General features: G+C 40.8%; 1 protein-coding gene across 1 annotated transcript in view; it reads left to right on the top strand.

Moving 5' to 3' along the window:
- The first annotated feature begins 8299 nt into the window (after positions 1 to 8299).
- Positions 8300 to 26454, top strand: part of ELOVL2 (ELOVL fatty acid elongase 2) — a 48369-nt gene continuing 30214 nt past the window's right edge. The window contains exon 1 of the mRNA XM_027654178.1: positions 8300 to 8539. Within this exon, the coding sequence (XP_027509979.1) occupies positions 8537 to 8539 (3 nt within the window). The 5' untranslated portion in view covers positions 8300 to 8536. The remainder of the gene's footprint in view (positions 8540 to 26454) is intronic.

Raw genomic sequence — 26454 nt, 5'->3', positions numbered from 1 at the left:
ACCCGGCGCCGCGGCGGGGCGGGGCTGCGATCGCGGAGCGATGGCGTGTAGCGGTCCTGCTGGGAGCTGTAGTTCTCCTGCCGCCACAGCCGGCCGGGGTGGGAGGGTGACGCACGCCGGCGGGGACTACAAGTCCCGGCGTGCCCTGCGGCGCGGTGAGGGGCAGCAGCGATGGGGTGCGATGGGGGCTATGTGGGACTGGGGGCAGCGGCTGGTGGGGCAACAGCTGGGACTGCAACCCTGAGCCGGGCAGAGCCCCCGGGGCAGACGGGTGCCCCTGCAGGGGCTTGGAACGATGATTCCAGGCCAGGATGGATGAGGCTCTGAGCGACCTGGTCTAGCGGAAGGCGTCCCTGCCCAGGGCAGGGAGGTTGGAACTGGGTGGCCTTTAAGGTCCCTCCCAACGCAAGCCACTCTGTAATTCCATTATTTTATGGTTCCATGATTTGGATTTACGGATGGGGCAACCTGATCTCTTAATTCCTCTTCCTGCTTTCTGCCGTTCCTGCCCTTGCTTCCTCTCAGTGCGATCCATAAGGGTACAGCAGGAATATCCAGCCCTCAGCCAAGGCAGCGGTTGCACACCTGTGCCACCCCGGCGTGTTTCGAATTCCATGTGACCTTGGCTCTTGCCCTCTGTTGACACTTCAAAGCTAGCCCTTCCCACTTAAGGGAAATCTGAGGGAAATAACGTTTCCAGGAACTGTGAGAGAATCTTGATTGTGATACGGAGTTTACCTTTAGCACTGGAATAAAGTTACAACTTTCCTTTGTAGCGTAAAAGATGCTGGTTAATGTTTCTAAAACTACTGAGAACATGTGTGTAAATCACAGAATACAGAAACTTAACTTTCTGTGGGATACCACTGTTGCAGTGTGACATCAGAGAAAGTCCAGTTCTCCTTTGTCTGTATTTCATGAAGTATTTAAAAATCTCCCCTTTTAAGTGAAGCTAAAAATTCCTGCTTTTCCTGATCTCCGAGCATGCCACGTGCCTCCTCCTTCGAAGATACCGTTAAACCAAAATTACCTGCACATGCAGACCCCCCATCCACATCCTTAAATTTGCTGTCACTTCACCAAATCAGACTAGAGTTCTCTCTTGCCGTTCCTATCTTTCTTTCTCAAGATCACCAGCTCTGTTTAATACTCTGCCTAGAGCACTAAACCATGCTTTTGCAAGTGTCATTTAATTTGAAACAGGTTTTCTGTTATTTTTCAAGTTTTGCTTTGACATATCTCTGATCTTTAAATGTCATTGTAATTCGAGACTAAGCAGTTGTTTCTTCTGTATTGCAAATAGATAGCAATAATGGTTACTACCATATTAACTTTTGAGAAATAAGCCCCCTCCTAGCTACACTGTTCTATTTCTCTGTTTTTTTGCTTATCATCTGCAATTAGAGTAAATTCTCTCAGTATGGGACTGCCACCTTCCCTTTTCTGTAAAATAGCTGTCACAGGGCTATTAAAATATTTTGTCGACGTCATCCTCTGGTTCCGAACTGTTTTATTAGTGATAGTTGGTTAATTCATATCACATCCCGAAGCATCACAGAATCACACAGCATTCAGAACTGAAGTAGGAATTATCTTGGAATCAAGTAATTTTGAGGTGATAATTATATGTGATCCATGTATATAGGTCATGGATATACATGGAAATAAATATATATATGTGTGTATATATATATATGTACATGATCAAACATGTATGATATCATTCATGGCAATATGGCATTTTAGATGCATGGTCTGAATCTTGGGGTGTCCTGTACAGGGCCAGGAGTTGGACACGGTTTTGATGGGTCCCTTCCAACTCAGAATATTCTATGATTCTAATATACTAGGAAGTAAAAAAAGAAAACAAGTAGTGATTAGAGTTCTCATATTACACTGTACAGGTCAAGGGCCTTTTAATCAATGTGTGCTCAGTTTGGAAAACCTCAGCTGCAGTTATTTAAGTTTCCCTTTCTCTAGTTCATTCACCACGCTAGTCACCTTGTTGTAGGAGATGGTCAGGTCAGTTAGGCATGATTTCCCATTCATAAATCTGTGTTGACTAGTCACAATTACCTTGACCTTCATGTGTTCGGAGACCATGTGAATTCCAGAAGGATTTTCCCTATGACCTTTCCAGGGACTGAGGTCAGGCTCACCGGCCTATGGTTCTCCAGATCTTCCTTCTTGCTCCTCTTGAAGATAGGAGAGATGCTTAGTCTCGTCCAGTCTTCAGGAATCTTACCCAGTCATCACTGTTATTTCAAAGCTAATTGAGGGTGACCTCGCAGCAACATCAGCCAGCTCCCTCTGCACCCATGGACACAGCCTCTCATGGACTTAGGTACTTCCAGTTTGTTTAAGTGCCCCCTTACCTAACCCTTCTCCACTGAGTATAATTATTCCTTGCTCCACACTCCCTCTGGTCTTGGTTTTTTCCTGAGACTGTTGAAGGCCAGTATGGCCTAAAATTGTCCTCAGGACAGACAACAGCAAGTAAAAAGGACTTTCTAGCATAATTGCTGAAGCACTTAAATAGGAGATAGAAGTTCAAGCCACGCAATTATAGAGAAGAGGTAACTGTGGATGTTACGCTCTAACCAAGCCATGAGATAAAAGGAGAAACTCTTCCTCCTCCAACCATTTGGTGAACACAAACTTTGTTATTCTATTTTTCCCAATATAGGAAATAAAGCTTTTCTTTTGAGCCACTTGGAACACACTGTATCAATTGAAACACACACGAATCTCCATCTGAATGAAAAAAAAAATTATTATATGGATTTTATTTCAGATTTTTTCTCAGACCAGAGTTAAATTACACGAGCAAATACACATCCATCCTACTAGATGTCATTTCATGTTGCTAATGTGCCAAAAAATTGTACAATAGCAATGATGGTACATTTGGGAAAAGTGAGCTGCAACGTGGGTGTTGTTATTTTTCAAAACCCAGTGAAATGGCACAAAAGAAAACAGGATTACCATTGGACACATGAAGTTGTCTAAACACTGAAGTTCAAATAAAAGGTTGTTTTTACAAATCTAATCTTGTCCTAGTGATCCTTAGATCTCTAAGGATCTAAGCAGATCCTTAAGTGTGTATGTATAAAGTGGAGTTACAGAATTGTATATAGCTCATCCATTCCCTGAGGAGGATGGAAAAACTCACTCATGACATTATGGCCTCACACATGCTCACTACATACTGTCAGTATGCTACATTTAACACTTTTTCCTTTGATGCTCAACGCTGATCAAACTTCTCACATCTTCTCTCAGTCTGTACAACCACAGACATACTGTGGTTTTGGGGCTTGGGAAAAGAGAATGCTCAGGTCATCAAGCAGCAAAAGGACTACAGCACAAGACTGGTGAGTAGGCACTCAGAGGGCCTCTGCCCAACCACAGATGAGCTCAAAGCAGCAGGATTTGACATATAACCTCAAATCAGCAAGGCCCTGCAGTGCTGTGAATAAGGGAGCTAAAGACTCTTTAGCTCAGGGAAGAAGGGTGCAGGTGCTGAGGGCACAAGCCTTATTTTCAGGGTGCAAGAGCTGATGCATCTAGACTAACCAGTTGCTTCACAGCAGCCAGTTAACTAGTGTTTGTGTTTACATAGCAAGACAAGGGGAGGAATGTTATTGCCCCTCCTTCACCAGGGAGAGAACTGAGGCTGAAATACGTTTGAAGTATCAACTGGTTTTCAATTGCCCCTTCTGACCTCTTTTTGAGTTGGCATATGGGGAAAATTCTCATGTCTCCCTTGTGTTTAGTCTATTTGTAGCACAACTTTCTCTGATGTCAGATACTGCTGTAAGTTTTCAGCACTTCAACAAATCTACACTCGGTTACCTAGAGGCAGACAGCAGAAGGAAGAATAAAATTGTTGACTAGCTGTAGAAAAAAGATGTGTAAATATTATGGGAATTATCTTATATAAGTTGTATATTTGAGTCCAGAAAAGGAATTTCAGCCACTTTAGCAAGACTATTTTTTGTCCTTTCGCCGGCCCTTGCATCATTCATGGCCTCCTCTTTGTTTATTGTCATAAGCACCATGCATTGAGAAGTCTTGCCAAAGGCTACTATTGCAAATTAGGCTTATTAAAATGAAAATGCACAAGGAGAGCAAGTTAAAGTAATCCAGGCAGTTTTTGTTCTACGGTGTCCTAATTTTTTAATCCTTCTTTTGTCACATACAGTATCTTTGAATGTAACTGGCAACCATACCAACAACTGGAGCCAAAACCACATATAGGAACTTGACTGCCTATCAACTGTACCCCGGAAGCTGACCAGGTAGTGATAGTTCATGCAGAACAGTGCAAACTGTGGGCCTTTCTGCTATTCAGAATATACTTGGTGTCCTTCACACTGCTGACCTTCTTTTGGCATTATTACACTTCTCTTTCCCGGGGCAGGAGTACAGAGAACAGCTTCCTCCCACCCTTTTCCCTCGGCGCTACACCATTACACATCATTACGCTGTGAACTCTTTGGCATAGGTCTCAACACAGCAAGGCCATGATCCCAAACTGGGGCCTCCATATGCTACCCTGACACTAAATACTACTGATGTAAGAAGAGAATCTTCAGGTCCATCCACAATTCACAGCAGTTAACTCCAGCAGTCTCCTCACAGGAGATGTGCAGACTGCGAGGAACAGCACATCGGACTGTGGTCTTTTGTAACAACTCACCTTCGGTATTTGCTTTGGAGCCATCAATCTTTTCCCAGTTCTTGGCTGGCTTAAGTGAACAACACAGACTGTTTGCATAAAGATGATAAGCATAAGAGGGATGGGAAAATTCTATTTACGTCAATTCGTAGAATACCAAGCCACACAACTAAACTGTATCTGTGACTGCAGCCAGGGACTTTTCCTGGACACATTGCAATTGCTTTCCAGCTTTAACTAAGCCTTTAAAAATAAACACCAGCAGTATTGGTTTGTGTCCGAGAGAGGGTGCTAAAGTGAAATATTTGTTATAAAAACTACAAAGCTCCACAATCACTCGATTCAATGCTTCCTCCAGCATAAGTTTATTCTTAGTTTTTATTTTATATGCTCACACTAACAAATTAATACGAACTTTAGCTTTACAGACATATTACACCAGCCATAGTTTCAAAACCAATTTGCAAAGAACTAACCATACCAGAGAAAAACAAGAGAATAAACTCAAATTTTCACTTTAGCCTGATTACTTAGATTTGATTCCACACAGTTTTGTTATTGACAGTCTTTTAGCACTCTTTGAGAGTTAAAAAAAGTTAACAAAAAATTAACAAATGTTAACTGAAAGAGGGGAAATTTAGGTTAAATATATGGAAGAAATTCTTTCCTGTGAGGGTGGTAAGGCACTGGGACAGGTTGCCTAGAGAAACTGTGGATGCCCCATCCCTGGAAGTGTTCAAGGCCAGTGGGATTGGATCCTGAATCTGGTCAAGTGGCATTCCTGCCCATAGCAGAGGGGTTAGAACTAGGTGATTGTTAAGGTCACTTCCAATCCAAACCATTCCATGATTCTATCAAATTCTGTCCCACTGATCTCAGCACTCCCCATGGTGCCACTAGCAGAATCAAGATCTTCAGTTACATAACCACTGTCCTGTGCCAATAAAATTAGAAAAATAACGGATAAGAAAGTTAACACCTTTCATCTGAACTAGTTAGAGAAAGATGAGTTGAATAGATGCTTCTGAGAGAACAACTTTTTTAAATAGGCATGTCCTGAATTTAAATTCCAAATTTCAGAGGAGTTCGTGATCAAGAGCAGTGACTGGTAATAGATGTTGGACTTAACTTTTCTTTGCCAAACTGAAACTTTATCCTATAAATTGGCTGATCAGTGGTACCTTGTTTGCCTGTTTCCTGCTGAGCTGCAAACTCAGTGGGACCTGGCATCTCTGAAGTCACTGCAATTCAAAGGTGCTTTTCCTAAGACACAGAGATATTCAGAGCCTGGCTGGACACAGCCTTGGACAGCTGACTGTAGGGGGCCCTGTCTGAGCAGGTGTGTTGGACCAGATGATTTCTAGAGGTCCCTTCCCACCTCAGCCAGTTTGTGATTCTGTACATTAGGTGGTTTGTGATAAGGTTCAACCTACAATGGCCCCTAGATAAGCAGGGCTCAAGCCAGCTCCCTGTGGTATTTCACTTTGAACAGTGATTGTTGTGTAACAGAATTGCCCCAGAATGAAGTTCTGTTTTATTTGCCTCCACTTACTCTTCTGGTTTCCAAGGAATTTCAGCTGGAACTAATCAAGTCTGTTTGTCCTCATGTCAACTTATTTTCTGCCTTTTGCCTCATGCCAACACACTGTTCAATGACCACTAAAAACTAACATCCGTGGCAGAGGTCTGCTGTTCTCAGTGCCTGGGATCCAACTAAATGCATGGCATCACTCTCCATACAAAACAGATGAATCCAAATCCTGCCACAGCCCTTAAATCTCCAAATTCAGGTAATTAGATAGGCATTAAAAATACCCATAATGCTATTACAACTTCTTTTAAGTGCCACCAGAATATTATTTGTTCTTTGCTGGTGACACTATTGTTTTTATAAAAAATAAAGTTGCTACTATAGGAGGAAACTACATTAATTAGTATTAATATACTATATTGGAAACAAAGAACTCAAGAAAATAGAAATGTTACATATTTATCAAACTTGAATATATGTTTCCTTACTGTTTTAGACAAAGAAAAAGGAGACTTTAAAAAGAATATATATTACTGTATTACTAGGTCTGCTATTGGCTTGACGCATGAACTCCAGTCTGTTTGGACTATAAAGAAATTGGAATAAAAACTGTGAGGCCAAAGCATTCCAATGCACCAAATCACTACCATGTTTCTCTGTCAGTCACCATCCAAACTGCTCCTTGCTCTACAGTGCATAAAGAGAAGTTTATTGGACAAAGAGGATGATTTTCTGCCTAGGGAACAATTTTCCTGGGGACAGAATGAATATCAAAAAGTATTTTTACTCAGTATTTCAGGATGGTTTGTAGTAACACACAAAGAACTAAATGAATAACCTGTCAAAAAGATGAAATAGGGTAAAGGATGGCTGGTCAACCTCAGAATTGCAGTAGTTCAGTGTAGATGGATGCACTGGAATTTGGAAGCTTGAGCAAACAAGTAAAAGTGGGTTAGAAATTCCGTGAGGACATGCTTTCACGTGAATCTCCTGGCAGTATCATTTCTGGGCAGGCAGGCAGCCCTGGGAAGATGGCCCTTCTCACTGCCTTCGGTGGACCTCTGTGTCCAAGAGAAAGCAAGGGGTGAAGTTGTACATGGACAAAGAGACTACCAGGAAGGAAGTTTCAAGGTTCAGAACATCAGTGCTACATTTTGGACAAATACAGCATGTCTGTAGATGAAGTACACTTTAGTTTGTGAAGATGATACCTTTCCTGCACCACACACGATCCCCTTATTTTCACTGCTCGTGCCTCTGAAACTGGGAAAGACTGTTCTCTGAGCTCTGGTCAACAAAACTATGCACAGAATTGAGGGGACAACAATGGAAGTGCATGCATGAATATGTCATTTTTTGGCAAGTTTTCATTTAGAAAATAAAATAAAAATAATATTTTGATTTCATATGCCAAAGACCTCTTCATTAAAAGCAGGGGTAAAGAAGCAGTACATTTTCAGTAAGCTTTGATAGTTTAAATAAATCTTTTATTGGAACTATAAGACTTGGTTAGCACCTAGAACAAAAATCAGTTTTGAAGGTGTGAAATTTTGTGCTTGTTCTACCACACACAAAGCCTTTTCCTTCCCTGACACTTTTTCTGTTATCAGTGGCAGAGTTGTGACAGGGTTGGTAGCTCCTGTTCTGTGTGATTTTTGCCTCCTCCCTAGCCAACATAAATAAACATTTGCTTATCAATTCCTCCCTAATAGACAGATCAGATCTCCAGAGAGATGCCACAGGGAGAATCATAGATTCATTTAGATTGGGAAAGACCTCTGAGATCATCGAGTCCAACCACCTAACCCTTAGGTGGTGGATCTCACTTTTGTCACAGTGCGTGCAGGATTCAGGGCTTCAGGTCAGAGAAGTTCAGATGCAAATACGAGTGCTGGGCCACCGACCAAACCCTCTTTGAACGAAACAGGCTTGTGCCAGGACCACAGCAGCCAGACAGTGCCCTTCTCCGCTCCCAAAGTGGCCGGTCAATAAATTGAATCTTCCCAACAGCGAAGATTCCAACAAAGACAAACGTTCACTACCCACTGTGACATCTGGGTCGCTGGTGGAACAGCATCCCTCAGCCTCTTCCCCTCCTCAACTACTGCATTCCCCCTCCCAGAGGTTGCTTCCCACCACCTCCCCATCCATCCTCTTTGCTCTCCCGTCCCTCCCAGCCTCGTGTCCGCCGGCAACCGGCGGGGGCGGGCTCGGCAGAGCCGGGGAGGAGGCGGCGCCTTATAGCGGGGGCTCGGGGGCCGCGCCTGCAGAGCTCTCCGAGCCCGGCGATACCCTGGACAGCGCCTCGCCGCCGCTCCGCCGCCATGGTGAGTGTCCCCCGCCCAGGGACCCTGCCCTGCGCTGCCCCCGGGGGTGATCGCACCCTGCGCCGCCTCTCCCCCACCCCCCCCCACACACACATCGTGCCGGGGCTGGCTGCGAACGAGCCGCCTCTGCTCGCCGTGCCTCCCTGCCCCCCGCTCCGCCGCGGACGGCAGAGAACCCCCGCAGCCCCGCTGACATCCCTCCCTCCCTCCTCCCTCGCTGCTATCCCCACTCCTACGGGCCGCATTTGGGGCGTGATTTTTCGGGGGGATAAGGGCGGATGCCCTTAAATGCCCCCCCCACCCCCACTCGGCGGTGAAGGGACTCTATAGGGAAGGCAGGAGGGACAGAGGGATGTTAGGGAGGGAGGGAGGAAGGATGGGAGAGGGAGCCCCGTGGGCACCCGCACAGCGCCGGCAACCGGGGCTGCGTGCGGGGCAGGCACGTGGAGGAACGTGGTCGTGTGTGGAGGGAGGAATGGGAGGGAGCAAGAGGTGTGCAGCCCCTGAGCATCCATCCACCAGGGCCCCCCTTCGCCCTGCCCCGTTTCTAGCAGGTGCATTTTCCTCTACCCCGAGGTGTGTTTGAGCATGTTACATAAACCGATTATTCCCGTTAATTTGTTATCTTAATAGAAGCTCTTGCATCAGTCATGCAGTCTGTAGTGGACCACTTATTTCTTTTTCCATGTGATGAATGAACAATGGAGTTTTAGATTCCACTTCAGCATTTAAAAGAGTTAAAGTGGAACAACTAGTCACTTATTTAGCGAGCAAGATCATTTCCCCATAGCACATTGTGTCTTTGCAGTCATAGTAACCTGCCCAAAGGGGCTCATCCTGTTTATAAACAGCAATGCTGACCTTATATAGTAGGACAGTATCATACAGGTATTTTGCAGCCTTAAATTCTGAGGCACATGGGGATGAATAATTTGGCCAGCTTGTTGTATCAGAAGCTTGAGACATGATTGACAACAGAGCCTAGTTTTTCTTTTATATGGTTTAACAACAAAAATACTTTTTCCCCCAAAAAAAGTCTTTGTATCATATATATTAAATTCTACCTTCCTTGAATAAAAATCAGTTTGGACCCTCCCATACCCCCCCAACAATCCAGACGTAAATAATATTCAAATAGTCATTCCATGAATTAACTTCAGTCCTCTTCCTAAGAGTCATGTATCCACCTGCTGTCAGTGTGAATCTGTTCCTCCTATGTATTCTCTTTGCCATCAACTCAGCCTTGGGATGATGGATATGAGAAGACCTTATTGAAAAAGACCTGAAATGTCGCAGTAGTTTATGCTGCCTAAGCCCCCCACCATAACTTCCCACTATGTGGGAATTACTATGAATTACTATTTCTTATCAAGTAGGGTGGAACATAAACACAAAATCCATGACTAAATTACCACAGCTGCACAAAGCCTAAGTTAGTACCAGCCATTGGTAAGGTCTTCCTTATGACAGAGGAAGAAGGTTACAAAGATATCTGGTGTTGCAGAAGATAGTGTGTATTATTTATCAGGAACTGGTACAGCTAATATCCAGGTGCTCAGGAGTACTGATTCAACTGGAAAGTTAAAATACCCTGAACTAGTTAAAATATTTTATTTTGACTCCTTCCAGGACTGAGATGAAATCAGTTATAGTAGTACCAATCAAGGAAACATTAGTTGGTAGCATAGGCACTGGCACTTTTGTACTAATAGAAATGATAGCTGAGACCTACCCTCAACCTGTTCTTCCTGGTTCTTAGAGCTGTTCAATTAACCTTGACATTCTTCTTGAGATGACTGGAAGCAATATCCAGAAATTGCCATTCAGAGCTATACACGGGTTTCTATTTGCAAATTTTGTTCTTCTGTATGTCCAGCAACCTTGGAGTTCAAGAGTTGCTCAGATTTCCCATATATAAAGGCATTCTGGAAGAAGAACTGCCGATTTGGAAAAATCCTTGAAGTGGTATAAAGGCTGAAGGTTGCTTTGGCTCTAAAAGTTTGAAAGAGTGTCCTTGGAATAATAGCTCCTGAAACAAAAACCTGACCTATTGATGAAAAGTTTTGCAATGATGCTAGTGCAGGGTTAAAAGTCACAGCACATCGATTTCTAGATGGACCTGGAGCTTGGGGGCAAGGGGTCACAGGGACATGAGAGGATACTACCAAAGGTGTCAGTAGCAAATGAATGACAAGCAGACTTTTGGCCCATATAGTGGGAACGTTGATTAAGCACTCCCTTCTCTAGTGGCATAGAAATAAGCAGGTGTGTATTGCCAGTGTCCCTTAAACTCAACTGCGAGTTTCCTCAGCATCCTGGGTGTTCAATCACTATTATTTGCAGGAAATAGCCTAAGGAAACTTTTTTTTTTTAAAACTTCGTTTTGCTGAAGCAGCAAACCACTGCCATCATCAGGCATTAAGTATCTCCTCAGCATCCTCACTTTATGAGAGCAACCACAGTGGGTTGGTTCTTCTGTCTATGCAGTTCACGGCATCTCTACTTGCTCCAGTGAATCTAGGTCAAATTACACTGGCTCGGGATTTGGCTGCACCCTTGAACTTTAAACGGATTACACATTTTGATTTGTCATTGTATTTTCCATGGGGTCAAACCCCACTTTTATGGAGCAAGAGAGTGTATAACCTTGCACAGTGCATGGCCACTATTACTTACAAAGAGGCTAGGTAACACTAAGGTAAGCATAAACATGAGAACAGTGCAAATCTGTGTTCGATAGGTTTCAGTGTCTGTACCTCTAGAAGAATCCAGTTGCAGAGGGGTTATATAGACAGCAGCTAGAATATTTTTATTCATTTCCTTGAGAGATTTTCATACCCTTTGAGGTATTGTGACTTCCAAATCAACACAGAAAGACATCTAACTCTTTTTAAGCAGTCATAAGCTTCATGGCCACCATATCAGGATATGAAGCTTGATATGTGCATATACTAATTGCAGAACATACAGAAAAGGCCCTAGAGAGCAACAAATATCTCTTCTTTATTGACAGTAGCCAAAATAAATGCCTGTCTCATTGTCTATTAGTTAATTGCTCTGAACACTGCATGAAAAAGAGTATTGCAAAGAGCATATTCTAGCCCCTGAACAATAATGACATGCAAACTGGAACACTTTTTTGGAGACAGAGATCAATCCAGCACAAATCCCTGACTGACAGGAGAGTCAGTGCTACAGCTCTCACAAGATCCCTCTTGCCCCATCAGAATGAAGAGGGAGCAGAGTTCAGCAGCCCTGCCATTCAGACCCACAGCAGGAAGCCAGGGTTTTGTCAGCTGATGCAGAGTTAATAAGCTATGAGAAAACATGCTGAGAAACTGCATATAGAACAGAAAAAATACACATAAATACTTTTACAGAAACTCAAGAAGAGGCACTGAAGCCTTTTGCACATGGTGGAATTGATTAGAAAAAAGAGCTTCCAGGAACTGAAGTCCAGTGTTTCATTTGCATAGTTAGCTATAGATAATCTGCTTACCAAAACCTGCATGCTGCCCTTGGTGTTGACCACTTTTATCTCTAAAGAATCCTATGATTCTTCAAGACTGATCATTGTATCTTCATTACAAACAGTCTGACTTGTGAAAAACCCCACACTCCTATTACTTATCAGGCATTTGGTTTTACATTCATTTAGTTTTATAGCATCTCTTTATTTTATTGAAGAAAAAATTAATCATATGCAAATACTTTAAAATTAAACCTCTGTCTCAATCAAAAGCTGGGGAAAAAAACCTTCAGTAGTATTTGCTCTAGGTATTACTAAATTCCAAAGTAAGGTGAAAATGAAGGGCTGGTATATTCTCTGATCTAAGCCAACTTCAAGTACAAATAAATGGAGTAACTTCAGGTAAGAATTTTTCCTGATGCTTTCATGGCACGTTATATGAGAGTTCTGTTAATCACTGCCTGTAAAACTGATTTAGGAACTGAGGCATTGATAAGCCTCATACAAACTGAGTCTGAAGTCTGTATTCAATGATAAAGTAAGTGCACAAGTGCAGCCTGGCTTGTAATTACAGAAGGTAACGGAGAAGGGAGGGTAATTAGGAGGATGAAACTAAGTATACCACTGGTTGTTCAGAGCCAGGAAGCTGCTGGGATGAGCCTGCCTTTTGAGGCAATGATGGAAGGGCACAAGAAGGATCGCCCAGCTGTAACGAGAAGAAACACCCTGGGACCTGTAGCTTTGCCACATTTTAAATGCCACACTTCAGACTTTAAGTACATCAAATTTATCAGCCAATTCGTAAGTGCCTGGCAACAGTGCAGCTTGTAAATCCATTATCTACATACACCCTTCATGGCTTGCTTTTATCATATGCTAAATACATGGGCCAAAATATCTAAGTGGCTGCATCTTTACCCGTGGGACTGCTGCACAGCTGACAAGTAAAGTGCGATACGAAATGAAGTGAATATTAATGACTCCTTTAGGACTTCTTATCTACCTAAATAACAGCAAAAGCCACTTTAATTATTGAGGACTAGTTATGTTCAGATCTAGGAGGGAAAATAGAATTCCTTACATCTTCAGGAATATGACAATTAACATTATATTGGCATTAATACTGATAGTACTCTGACTTGATGTCAATCTAACAATGACCGAGTGGTATTTTTACACACTACGCTCATCTAGCTAATGACTTTTAAAGTGCATTGCATTTCCTCTTCCTCTGTCAAAACTGAACATGATAAAATGGTAAAGGTCAGCTATCCCACGTGGAAGGAAATCAAACCCTCTCTGGCAGAAATTCGTATATGAAGAGGTGTAATTAGAGAATAAAAACAATTAAGATTGTTTTCATCATTGTTTGGAGACATTTTGATTTTTTCCCCCCTAAGAAGGACAGATATGGAAATGCAGCAAGAAATACTTCACATTCTGTGTCATCATTTGAAAGCCAGACATAGCAAGAATTGGAAGTAGGGTGACCAAGTTTTAAATAAATATCCTAAATCTAAGCATAAGGAACCACAACAAAACAGTTCTTCCGCTATTCTTAAAGACCTCCTACAATATGCTAGTCAGTAGTTACCATTCATGACACTTTGCAGCTAGCAAAGACAATGTGATACAGCAACCTAACAGGGGGAGTGACTTACACACATGATAATAGGTCTACAGCTGTTGTTATTTCCTCTATTTGACAATAACTGATGAAGTTTACAGACATTTTGTATCTTTAGGGCCTTACCATGCAGGGCAGTCATTAGCATTTTTATTTTGAGAAAAGTGTCAGTTTGAGTGTTTCCACGGACTAATGGGCTTAAGGGTCTTGGGCTTTAAAATTCCAGTTATGTGTGGATTAAACTCTAGGATACCTACTGTTGGGGCTAACAGAGAAAGGGAGCTAATTAGCTTGTGCACCCTCTTATCCTGTGCCAGCAGACAGTACCCTGTTATTTGGATTCCATATACTTTTTTAAAAAGAGGTGTCCTTGGAGATCATTAGCCTGATTTAAGGTTTTAAAAGAGGTAAATTTAGAAATGTTTGGTAGGAGGAGACATGAGAGAACTTCCATACTGTCTTTTTTCTTCCTTATTAAACTTGAAAATCAACTGTCATTTCCTTTCCTCTCCTTGCACAATCTTTTTTAAATAAGACTGAAGTCCAAAGCGTGAATTAGCATTTGAAATACAGGGTTTTGCCCTCGAGGATTTAAGGGAGAAATGGAAGAAAGAAAAAAAAGTTAGGGAGCAGTTAACAGAACAAGAAGATATTTTCCTCTTTAATTGTTTTTTTTTTGTGTTCTCAAGTGACACTTTGGAAAACAGGCATCAGATTCTGTTTCTTTATTTCCCTATATTACGCTTGCATTTTTGCAGCCAGCTAGAAGTAAAAAAATACTTTGTTTCTTGCATTTTGCTGTGAGCATGGATAAAACTGTTTCAAAATGCAAAGTGCCCTCAAACTGGCAGGGAATAAATGGTTGGCAAAGTTTTCGAGAGTGATTTCCATGACAGGGAATTGGCACATCTTTTAGTAAGGTGGTTCTGAATACTACTATCCACACCCGCTTTCTCTCCAACTGCTGGCTGCAGCCAGGCAAGTTACTTCTATTGCAGTTTAAAAGGTTAGTTGTGAGGTTATGCAAGTTCTGCATCTGCTAAAAGTTGGAATTTATGTCAGAACCATATTTCATTATGTACACAGTTTATTTTTTTCAATGTCTGTCAAAAGTCCATGCAATTACAAGGGGGAAAAAACATGAAGTCTATTTTTACCTTTATATGCTTGTCAATCTATTATTCAGATCTCTTTATGTACTAAGAAGTTTAAACAATTTGCATCATGACAGGCTACTCAAAATTCAAATGCTTTTCTGATATGAAAAATATCCCATGCAATGCTTGTTATTACTACGTACCTTCCTGGAGTAGCATTTCAGTGTTACTTTGCTGTTACACCAGAGACTGTACTGTGGTTTTAAATCTTAAAATTCTTACTTCTTACCTAGAAGTACCTTCTTACCTTGACTAGACTTCTCTTCGAGATGTATCTTTTAATACTGACAGAAGGCTGTGCATGAAGCCAGACAAAAACTCCATCTTTTCAAGTTTATGGAAAAAAAATAAAATCAAAGACATAGAAAACAAGTGTATCAGAAAACAATTCATATTAGTAAAGTGCTTATAGGTTCCTTTCTTCTTCCCAATTCCTTCTGCTACTGAAACCAGAGATGAAAGATGTCTTCCAACCAGCAGTTATCATCACTCTCCAAAGAGTAGACACCTTACTTTCTGTAAGTTACCTAAGAAATCTTCTCCCAAAAATCAGGTCCTTCTACTGAAAAATGTGTTAGAAGAATGTGGATTCACCCTCAAAAGCACCCTTGGGAATTTTTCTTGTTCAAATTCTGGAGCTATTGGCTTTCTTTGGAAACTTGATGATTAAGAACCACGAGAAAGTATCACTGAATCAGTCCTTCCCCAGAACAAGACAAATAAAGTACATCACATCTCTAGTTTTACAGAACTCTTTTCAGTTTCCAAGGTTCTACCTTCTAGCAGAAGTTTAGTTACATATTCCTCTAAGATTTTTTTTTTCTGATATATGTCACAAGCATCACAGGATGTTCATGCTCCTCTTTGAAAGCTGAGATAGAGCTTGTGATTTCCTGGTACTGAAACACATTTAAAACTTGGCTTTAGAACTGACAATTTTTGCAACACAATAGAAAAAGTAGCATTTAGCTTTATTGCTCTGCAAAATACAAATAGCTCTCCATTTCACTGAAAACTGATATTGAAAACCTTTTGGGTTTAATACAGTTATTTCTCCCTTACTGCTGGAGTCTTTTTAAGCCTGCGTTTTAATAGTACCTGCAAAACCCCTTGGAAGATAAAAGGCTAGATGAGAGTTATTTTGCTTACAATAACCTAAATAAAAAATAAAAAATATCCCTCACAACTTACCTTGGAGGAAAAAGCACCACTTTTTTCCCTCTTTTACATCTACTAAATTTGTAGAATAATTTTATTTCTAATCAGGTATCACTAAAATGTCCCCTCAGGACTACATCTAATGTATTTTTTTCCACAAAATAATTTCTTTTCCATCAGTCAGGAAGTAATTTTCTTCTGTTTGCCAGACACCTTTGGGAGATGTCAGAATTCAGATCAGAAACTGTTTTGATGGAAAGGTGCAAAGTTGAAAGCCAAGACAGAGAGCAATGTCATGAGGAGAGGTGTAGAAAGGAAGCAACACAGCACTATCCCATTTTGCCTCTAGATGTGTGGTTTTGAGTTTAAAGGAGTGAGAGTATTTCAATATTCTGGCTCATTAAACCTCAAGTCTTGCTGAAATACAACATGTGTACTGCAAGCACTCAATAAACCTAACAACTCCTGACCACTCAGTAGGATAAGTAACATCCTGACCAGCTGGAAACAAGAAACCCAGACTAGTCCCCTAGTCTTTGGCAAATTTGGGGGTTCCTGTGCTCTTACTTCTTTTACAAAGGCGTCCTTTCACTGTTCCACCTCCAAACATGAATGGCATTGATAAGAGGTTGGTGTAAATGCGATTCTCAGCAGTTTTTGTTGAATGCAATAAAGTGGTTACTTAAGTGAAGAGGATACAATATTATTCGAATAAAGATGTAATGTAAATTAACAATACTGAGCTAAATAACAAAGTATAAAGCAAAGTGAGATCATTAAATACCTATGACACTTCATTCATTAATCCAGAATTAGATGTGGTTTGAGAATTTGTTACCTGAAATGGTCTTGCACTTGACTCCATAAGCCAGTTTGGGATATATTTTGATCAATATACAGTTGATCAGATCTTCAGGTTAATACTGTAGGTAACTGAGTTTAAATTATGAAAGAGAATGTGCATAGTCAGAGTGAAGGGAGCTTTCAATTCAATCAGAGCCCTCAAATAAGGCAGTGCTTATACATAGCTGGGAAAAGTACCAGAGGACATCTTCAGACATCACCTCCTGGTTTCTTTCTTAAAATCTTCCTGAAAGAAATAATTTGAACCAGATGGATTTTCTTTAAAAGCAGTGATACTTGTAATTTTTTTATTTTACTTGCTTACTTAACTCCCATAGCTATCAAACATTTACTCCCTTACCACATTTACAGATCACATAAACAGAGATGTATATTTCTTGCTATAGTCTGTTTTGTAGGGGAAAGCTTCTTATTGTTACTTTTTTGCCTGTAACATCTTAGTACTCTATGATATTTAATAACTGAATTTACCATCATTAGCTTTGCCGCTCTTTCAGACAGCACATTTTGCTGGCAAACAATTATTATGTGTCTAGTAGTTAGTTTTTCTTCCCTTAGTTTTTTTTGGGTTTTCTTTTTGGGGATAGAAGCTTATCTGTCTTTAGGGTTATCTTTGAGGTACTGAAACTTAAATCAGCTGCAGGTGCCATCAATGCTGCTTCTAACTTGTCCTGTAAAACAAATGTATTTATTATATTTGCTTGTAAGAAATTGTCATCTCTTCAGATAGTTATTCCCAAGAGCACACATCTGATGCAAAGTAAGAAGTGATGCTTATCCTTCTTGGAAACCTGAGCTTGTGAGGATATTCATTTTCTGGAAAGTGGTATTTGATCAGTGCCTGTGATGTATATCAGGTCCCAGATAGTTCAAGCTGACCTTGCCAGCAACTCTGTTTTCCCCCTTGCCAGCTATCTGTCCACTACAGAGCAGCACTGAACCTCATTGATACTTAACTGTGAAGGGAACCAAATTTTTTCCACATGATCTCTATCTCTATATTAGGTTGTTTCTTCGAAGAATCAATTAATAATTCAGTCATTCCAGGTGGATGTGACAGTCACTACAGTGCAGCACTCTCATGTAGATGTTATGTCACATGGAAATTCCCAACTTCGATGGCACTTGATTTTACAGGTCAGCTTAGGCTGATCCTATCAGATGATCTTCCTGAATGATGAAGAAAGCTAGCTGTGTGAAAAGCTTCCACCAAGGAAGCCTTCTAATATTGGACATTAGTGATCCTTGTGGGTCCCTTCCAATTCAGAATATTCTGAATCAATCAATCAATTTCGTACAATCACAAAGACAGAAAATATATTGCAAGACCAGCAATAGCCACTGAAGCACTGGATGCCTTCTAGTCATATTTTCTTTACGTAATATATTGTGACATGCTTATCCTTCAGAATTTTTCTGGGTTTACTTTTCTTCTTTCAATCAGCAGTTACTGGTAAATGATATCTAGCATGAAATGATAAATTAGAAGATAAATGTCTATTACAACTCATAAGCTTGAAATCTGTTTGATTTAAAATTTAATGTACAGATTTTGGAAGCAGATATTTTTATCTAAAACTCCATGTTTCTTTCCCAGACTGATTGATACTCCTAACAACCTAATTGAAAAGCTTTCTGTATTGAGTTTTGTACCCGCATTTGTCACACAGCAGTTAGACTGTTTTGTATGTGGCTAATGACCTCGAAGTGAAATTGAAAGGCTTTGCATGTGTTGGAAGATTAAGGCTGAAACCTTAGAAGCTGGGATGTGAACTCTCTAATCCTCAGCAGCATGCTCCAAACACCTCCCCCTCTTCCATTCTTTTCCTTCCCCTTTTTTCCACTTACATCCTTATAAATAGCTCAGGACAGGGCCTATCCATTTGGGTAGCAACTACAAGAAATGGTGCAGCAAATGACTGCTAACCAAGAAAACCCATTTCTCTAGTGGGCAAAAGAACACAGCTGGATTTCCTTCATCCAAACTATGAGAACAAGAACAAATCTGTAAGCTGAGTGCTGTTAATTTTAAGGATGCAGCTAAAGCAGGCTACAACATGACCTATCTTACCAGTCTCTGCATGGAGAGCAACAGCAAGAAACCACACACACACTTACACATACCTGCACATAACCTGCAGCACTGTGCTACCTTGCCAGATTCCTTCATTCCATGTTTTGAAGAGAAGTTAAAAGACAAGGGCTCCACTCCCAGCAGTGTGTCCAGTGAGTCTGGATAAGGGGACTGTTACATCCATAGGGAGCTCTGTTGATCTCCCCAGCAGCCAGCACAATATATACCCATACATGTTAGGCTATAATTATGCTATGAACATTCCCCCTCGTAAATCTCCTGCTTCTTCCAGGTCCATTCCCAATGTGGCAAGAGGATGGGAATATGTTCTAGTTTATACCTTGTATAATTCAACAACTTGAGCAGGTTACACAGAGTATGTATCAGGGTAGGTACTTAGCTTAGTTTGGCTAAATGTTCATAGATGCAATTTTTCACTAAGGAAGTACAGCTGGGCAGAATTCATCTCAGTAGTTTTACATAAGGATTAAATAAGAGAGTCAGTGGAGTATTTGGGAGACAAAGTGAACACACAGGCATTAATATAGACATGCTTTGTGGGTTTTAATCCCACTTCATTCCTTTCTGGGATTTCTGAATTTACAGAGGTCAGCAAAGAACCTTAATTGACAGGTATTCTTTTTAAATATAATTATAGTTTTACTGTTACAGTGAAAAGCTTGAAAGTATGACTGTAACTTCTAGAGTGTGTGAATTTATGAAAAAAAGAACTTAGTGGATTAGCTCAGTAAAAATGAAGGACAGAGGGAATTTGATTGGGGAATCTATACTAAAGAAGTCACTACAAAAGCCAGCCAAGGATATGAACACCTGTCTGCTCCTGTTTCAGCTGTGCCAGCTCCCAGTCACACAGCACCGTTCCTTTGCTGCAGGTCATTGTCCTGCATGACTCCTCAAGTGAACTTGGCATCACATATTTTAGGAGCTCCTGCTTGGATAGTTTCAGTTAACCAGAGTCACTTTGTCTGTACCAGCACTGCCAATAGCTCTGCAGGGACATTCCCAGTCCAGGGGAAGCACAGATGAGAAGCCAGTGCAGAATCCAACTCTCCAACCAGTACAGCGGCTCTCGTGGTGCCTAAAATGCAACAGATCTTTAGTTCTGATTTAGTTTTTCTTTCTGTTTATAAGGAGTTCAGGGCAGTTAAATAACTGCATCAACTGGAGGTGGTTTTGCTCATGAGGATGTATTTTCAGGACTATTATTTTTTCTGAAAAAATAAGATATCCTATGTTATAAGTTTTCTATTACTCCTAGAGGTTTTTATGTTTAAAGCAAGCTTCTGTACACATTCTGTTGCTATTACAATTTTAAAATACTTCAGGAGTATAAAATTAATAGTAGTGAACTTCAGAAATCCGTAACATATTGATTATATGTACAGTACTGAGTTAAGTGATGCAAAAATATATGCTGCATTTCTTCATTTTCTTACATACAGTACCTGTAGCATTATCTATATTAGAAGTGCATTCTACCTCATATGTGCTGACTAGATGACTTTGATATTGGTTTGAAACAGGTGTTAATTACATGTATGTATAAAGCTGTCAGGTTTTCTAACAGCACTCACAGTTTTCCTTTTTCAATACATGGTTTACAGGCTGTATTCAATCTCCTGCCACTCTTGTCCTTAGCAAAAGTGTGTCTATAGAGGGAATTAGCACTGCAGGAAAAAGTCAGAATTAAGCAATTATTTAGTTAATATTTTACAAGTTGAGTTTCTGACTTAGAGTTTTCTGAACGGCTGCTGACAACTGTCTGTTAAAGAATGCAAGATATTAAAAAAACCCTAAGGCCTTATTTAATTTTTATATGCTTAAATTTTAATACTTTATTTTAATTTAATTTCTTGTCTTTTAAAGAGAAAACCACACAGCCCTAGTTTTAAGTCCACCTAGAGGAACCAGAAATGCTACCCTTGCAGGTTTTCTGACACACCTGCCTTGTCTCCCCTGCCAGCAGGCGAGCACCCTCCAGCACTCGTATGAACTGTTTAACAAACTCAGGCAAAACAACCATTCAGTCAGGGAGAGCCCCAGTCAGAGAGCACATTCTACAAAATCCTTTTTGATCCTCCCTGCCTGTATCAGGAGGGGCAGGCAGTCCCTTGCCCATTAATCCGCGCCGTGGGGACACAGTGTTATGTTGCAGACATTTGGGACTGTGACCAAGAAACCTACTTCTTCTGCATAGAGTGCCCTTTGTCTTCCTGCACTGCCAGACTTGTGGGAAAACCACAAATCTTGCTTTTGGGTTTTTTTGGGAAGTTTTGTTTTGTTCCGGTTTGGAGGTTTTTTTAAGGTTCTTTGTCCAACAAGCCATGAGATCATTTGCAGAGTTTTAGGATCTCCTATTCATCTTAGATATTTAAGTTTGTTACAGTAGAAAATGAAGAGATTTTCACAGTACTAGAAAGGATATGTTGTCAGTTTGTCTCTGTTTCTCTCTCCAGAAAAACAGTCAAATGTGTATACCAAATAGAAAATAAATCCCTGCATGCATTATACTGACTTATGAAATCAGCTTCTCAGCAGCGACAATATCTATCTGCAAATAATGAGAAAAACAAAATTATCAGGATATGGCATACTGAGAAAACTGAGCTGCCTTTTCAGCTTGTTGCTGTAATTCTCCCCCACCATTACATTTGCTTCTTGTGCCCATCTAGTGTATTTATTGCATGTATCTAAATGTAGGATGTGAGTTCTTTGCTGCAAAAACTGTGTAGTTGCATAAGTGGCATATTTTGGGCAAACACTCTACACCCAGCCACATATCTGGGGAATATTCAGTTCCAAAACCAAATCATCTGGTAAATTCGAAGCCTTAAAAATGTAACTATCCTCCTTTGTCTTGGTAGAATTATTTTCCTGTGCTTCTCAGAGTGCAGCTACTTTCTTGCTCTTATATAATGAGAAGTTGTATACTGCTTCTTCACCACATAGTTTGCCTAGGCATCCCTTCCCAAATCTAGTTGTTTGGAAGCAGGTATGTTAAGCTGTGCAGGCTTTCCTATTGCTGATGTAAAATTAATTCTGACACTGATCTGCCTTCCCAGTGCCTTGTAAAGTCAACAAGAGCTGAACAGACCATTAAGAAAACAACCATAACAACATTAACCTCTCTCTAAAAAAACTCCTTGGGGTTCTTTGCTTGTAACTTTAAGACCTTTCTGCTCCAGAGAGAACTTTCTGTCATTCAAGCTGGAATCAGTTCCCGAGGATTGTTGCTTTGCCTGAGAATTATATTTATTTGCTCAGGCTATTAGAAGGAGGCAGAATTTTTATCTACTCTTTCATTTTTAACTGATTTCCTTCTTGTTTATTCCCTCACAGTCATATATTCTTGTCATATCATCACTGACAGGAATTATACTCCATCTCAGGTCATTCTGTCATTTAAAGTCTGACTGTTAGAGCAGAGGAAAAATGAGGTCAATAGTTGCTACCATTTTCTTGGGAACTGACAGGCTACATCTGAGGTCTCCCCAGAGAAATCTTCTTTAATTACAAGTTAAGCTGATGTTCCCCCGTGTAGCAGGTAGAATTGAGTAGGATTACTTTTAAAAGGATTGCAGTGATCTCCTTTGATAACAGTTTCATTTTGAAATTCTGATAACAAGCAAGAGGATGGATTATAAATATATGGTTCTTGAGAGTGTACACAACTGATACATACTGCAAATTTGGCCACAGTAGCCACCCTTCCTTTTCACTCTTCTTTTAAAGCCATATAAGTTTTATTTTAAGCACTGCAATTGGCATGTATTATTTTAGTAATTATTTAATATGACTGCAAAGAACAGATCCAAAAAAAAAAGTTTTTGGAAATTAGTGGAAGGGAAATAATGCAAGCAGTGATTTCAGAAAGGGAATTTTTCATCTTGAAGACACTGTGAAGCTCAGCCAGGATCAAGCAATGAAAAATGTGTAATGGACTGAATGCTTTCAAGTACTTAAATTATGAATAGATTTTGGGAAACCAAGTAAATATTAATGGATTCTTATACCACTTTTATTCTAACCCATGCAGTTGTAGTACAGAAACCTTCCAAATTCCTTTTCCTTGTACTTAAAAAAAAAAGTCCAAAGAGCTGATTAATTTTGCAAAAGCAGTTTATCTCACAATGATATATGTTCTGACAATAGCGTGACAGGTAAAATAAGTCTTGCCTCATTTTATATGAGAAATTAGTATTTTCTGTGATTCCTAGCAGGTTGTATAGTCCCGAAACAAAGACTGGTATCTGAAATAGCTCACATATTTACAATGTTTTCATTAAAATTCTTCTGCCTCTTAGTGCTTACTCACCTTTGGTATTGATGGTGTTTCAACTTTATTTGAATCCTGACAGAATCCATAAAGCAGATATTCCTCAATCTAGGTCCTTACTCCCGTGTGTGGGATGAGCAGGCTTAGCACGAAGCAGGACTACAAAAGCAAGTGAAAATAGACCTGTTATTAAACAAAATTAAAAACCCTAAGGCAGAAAGAGCCTAAATATTAGTGTCATTTATCCAGAAGTGAAAAGTCTGGAGTATGTTAGCTCCTCAGCTGAAAACAGCTCAAACTCTCATTTCCTATGGGAGTCACCAATCATCAACCCACAACTGAAAAAGCTTGAGAGAAAAATGTTTCTCCGGAGTTTCCAGCTTGTAAAGGCCTGCCACACAGAATTGAGGTGCTCACACAGTGCCTGCTTCTGACAGCAACCCCCGAAGCCAGGCAATCCATTTTCATGAGTTTTACACAAAGTAAAATGCTGCACAACTCACTCTGCAAATATAACTGCACTAAAGCAGTACATGCTCGTGTTTGGGCTTTCTTCATGTATTATAATTTGGCAGTATGAGGTAGAACTTGCCATTCTACTTCACTAAAGCTAAAATCTAGCATTTTCAGAGAGCCATAAGAGCTGGGATACTTAGTGAAACCTTACAGTATCAAGAGTTAAAACTCAGTCTTTTTGGAGGCAGAAGAAAAAGAAAGCACAGTATTTTTTGTTAGGAAGAGAGAAGAAAACATAAACACAAAGCTTTTACAGTTTGATCTTCATTTTGTATCATAATTTTTAGAAAGGCAAGTGTTAGGAATGTCCAAAAGTAAATTTATCTTTTTTTCCTTTTAATGCAGTGGGTTGTTATCTATCACTTTTTCCAAAACCACCTTATGTGTGAGAAAATTTCATCATTCCCTAAGCTGTTGTTTCAGAGAAGCATTGCAGCAGCAGCAGCATGGGTTGCCTATAGATTCACACCTGTAAAACCCAAGAAAAAAAATCAGCACTGAGGGTGGATATTGCAGCTGTAGATGAGACAGGTTACAGCTGGTGTGAGGTGTGCGCCTGTGCTGCAGTTACAACCGTGAGCAGGATGGGGCACAGGTGTGTTTTGGGGAAGACCAAGCACAGCTCGTCTCCTTGGGTCACTCTGCCACTCTGAGGTGACCAGCTGAAGCCTTGCTTGGAGCTCAGAAAGCATGTACGTGCTGGTTTGGGGGCAATGAGCAAGCTCACCAGAGGGCTCTGCTTCCTCAGTGTGAGTGGGTGCAAGTGCCACATGGGCAGCAAGGCAAAGGCTCTGCCTTTAATAGGCCACTGTTTCTCTTAATGCTCTCTGTGAATAATACTCTGCAAGATGCCTAAGGAAGGGGTTGTTAAGCAAGCCATGTCCTCTGACTCGTATGGAGGCCACCCAAACTCGCATTCCACAGAGGAAGATGTGGAAGTTTCTCAACGTTGAAGTGTCAAAGTAATCTGCTTCCCTTTCACCAGAAGGAAAGATAACACAGGAACAGATACTGAAGGATGGATTGGCTTTCTGCCACTAGCTGCTTTAACAGAAAATGGGAATTAAGTTAGGAGAGGTCTGTGCCAAGTCCCTTCTGGCCTTGCTCTTTTCTGTGGAAGCCTCTATCTGCCCGTGGAGCTGTTGGTTTGACTCTCTGGTGTTTCTCCACTGTGGGCAATGATAGGGGATGTTTCCTGCATTCACAGTTCCTACTGCTTTAATATTCCAATCTGGTTTGGGAGTGGAAACACCCACAGAAAGTACCTTCAGCACAAGTGGAACTGTATAAAAGTGACATTATTCAGCAGTGACACATGGAGTCCACAGGGATACTTGCCAAAAGACCAGTTTCTAACCCCCTAAAGAGCAGAGGTATATATTTACAAGAGGAAAGATTTCCCCTTTGAGCAACCTGGTCTACTGGAAGGTTCCTGCCTGTGGCAGGGAAGTTGGAACTAAATGATCTTTAAGGTCAAACTACTCAATCTAAATTGAACTCATATCTGACATCTTTTTATGACTTTCTTAACTCTTGGGCTGACACATCCCTCTAAATTTTTGAGAGTAGTCAGACAACACCAGTATCAAAGAAAAGGGAAAAATTGGAACCAAAGTCATTCATCTCAACATCTGGATTCTAGTCCCTGCTCAGACATATACTAAAGTATTTCTTAGGGGGACAAGAGCTGTAGTTGAAGAAATAAATTCTGAAGTTAACTGCTAGTCTAAGGCTCAGGGCAGATTCAGAATACAACGTGAAAGTCCACTGAAAGATTAAACAGAGAGTAGGTGTGAATGCTGGTGTCCCAGGCACACCTAGCATGCTGGCTGGTGCTTGTATCCAGGTACCACTTTCTTATCTTGTCTGTGTTCTCAAATACTTGTGTAGGTATCCAGCTTCGGAAACACTTTCTGGCTGTGAGTCACAAGCAGAGGCAGGCAGCCACAGCTGCTTAGTTACCACCCTCCAGAAAGGGAGCTCCTGTGCCCTCTCCAAGTGCATGTCTGCACAGAGCAGCAGGGAGTCAGGTAGCCAGGTCTTGTGCCTTGAATAGTGAGCTTACACATCTCACTTGGGACCACACAGCTCATCAAGACACCTCAGCATCATGCACCACAACGCTATGCCCCAGACCTCTTTGAAGATTTAAGTCTTCCTTGCAAAATCTGTTTGAGTAGAGAAAACACAGAACTAAAAATGAAGACGAAATTAAAGAAATTCGGTTTGCCCATGTAAGTAGCATCTTTTAGCATGCTGCTGGTAACTTAGGCAATCAAATCAGTCAAATGTTCTGCTTCAGGTTTGGTGCAAATACTGCTGCCAGCCTCCTGCTTCTCAGCAGGCACTGCTAAACCCTGTGGTAAAATTTCTCTGAACAGCAATAAGGTAACAGAACCTTAAATCAAGCCACCTAGACAGCCCAAATGCCATAAGTGTTGAAGATAAAATCTCTGGCTACATTTAGGTGTGTCTTTCCACGCTTACCAAACTTCACATCCTTCCATTCATTTTTCATATCAGAAATTGCTAGCCAGTCTTCTTGTTGTGGAATCCATTGAAAACTGCATTTTCCTGCAGGTCGTGTAACCTGACCAGCTACTGAGGGAAAACCTGCAAGGTTCCCTTTCCTTTGCAGCCACCTTTCCCTTATCTTTTCACCCTCAGTAACACCTTCATCAACTCAGCTCTGTCTTCAGTGACTAAATCAGTGCAGGAGAAGGTGTTCAGCACTTCTGGCTGTAATCCTTGTT

This window comes from Corapipo altera, unplaced genomic scaffold, assembly GCF_003945725.1.
Source record: "Corapipo altera isolate COAL_440 unplaced genomic scaffold, ASM394572v1 60, whole genome shotgun sequence".
NCBI classification, from domain to species: Eukaryota; Metazoa; Chordata; class Aves; order Passeriformes; family Pipridae; genus Corapipo; species Corapipo altera.
This window is presented reverse-complemented; position numbering and strand designations above follow the sequence as displayed.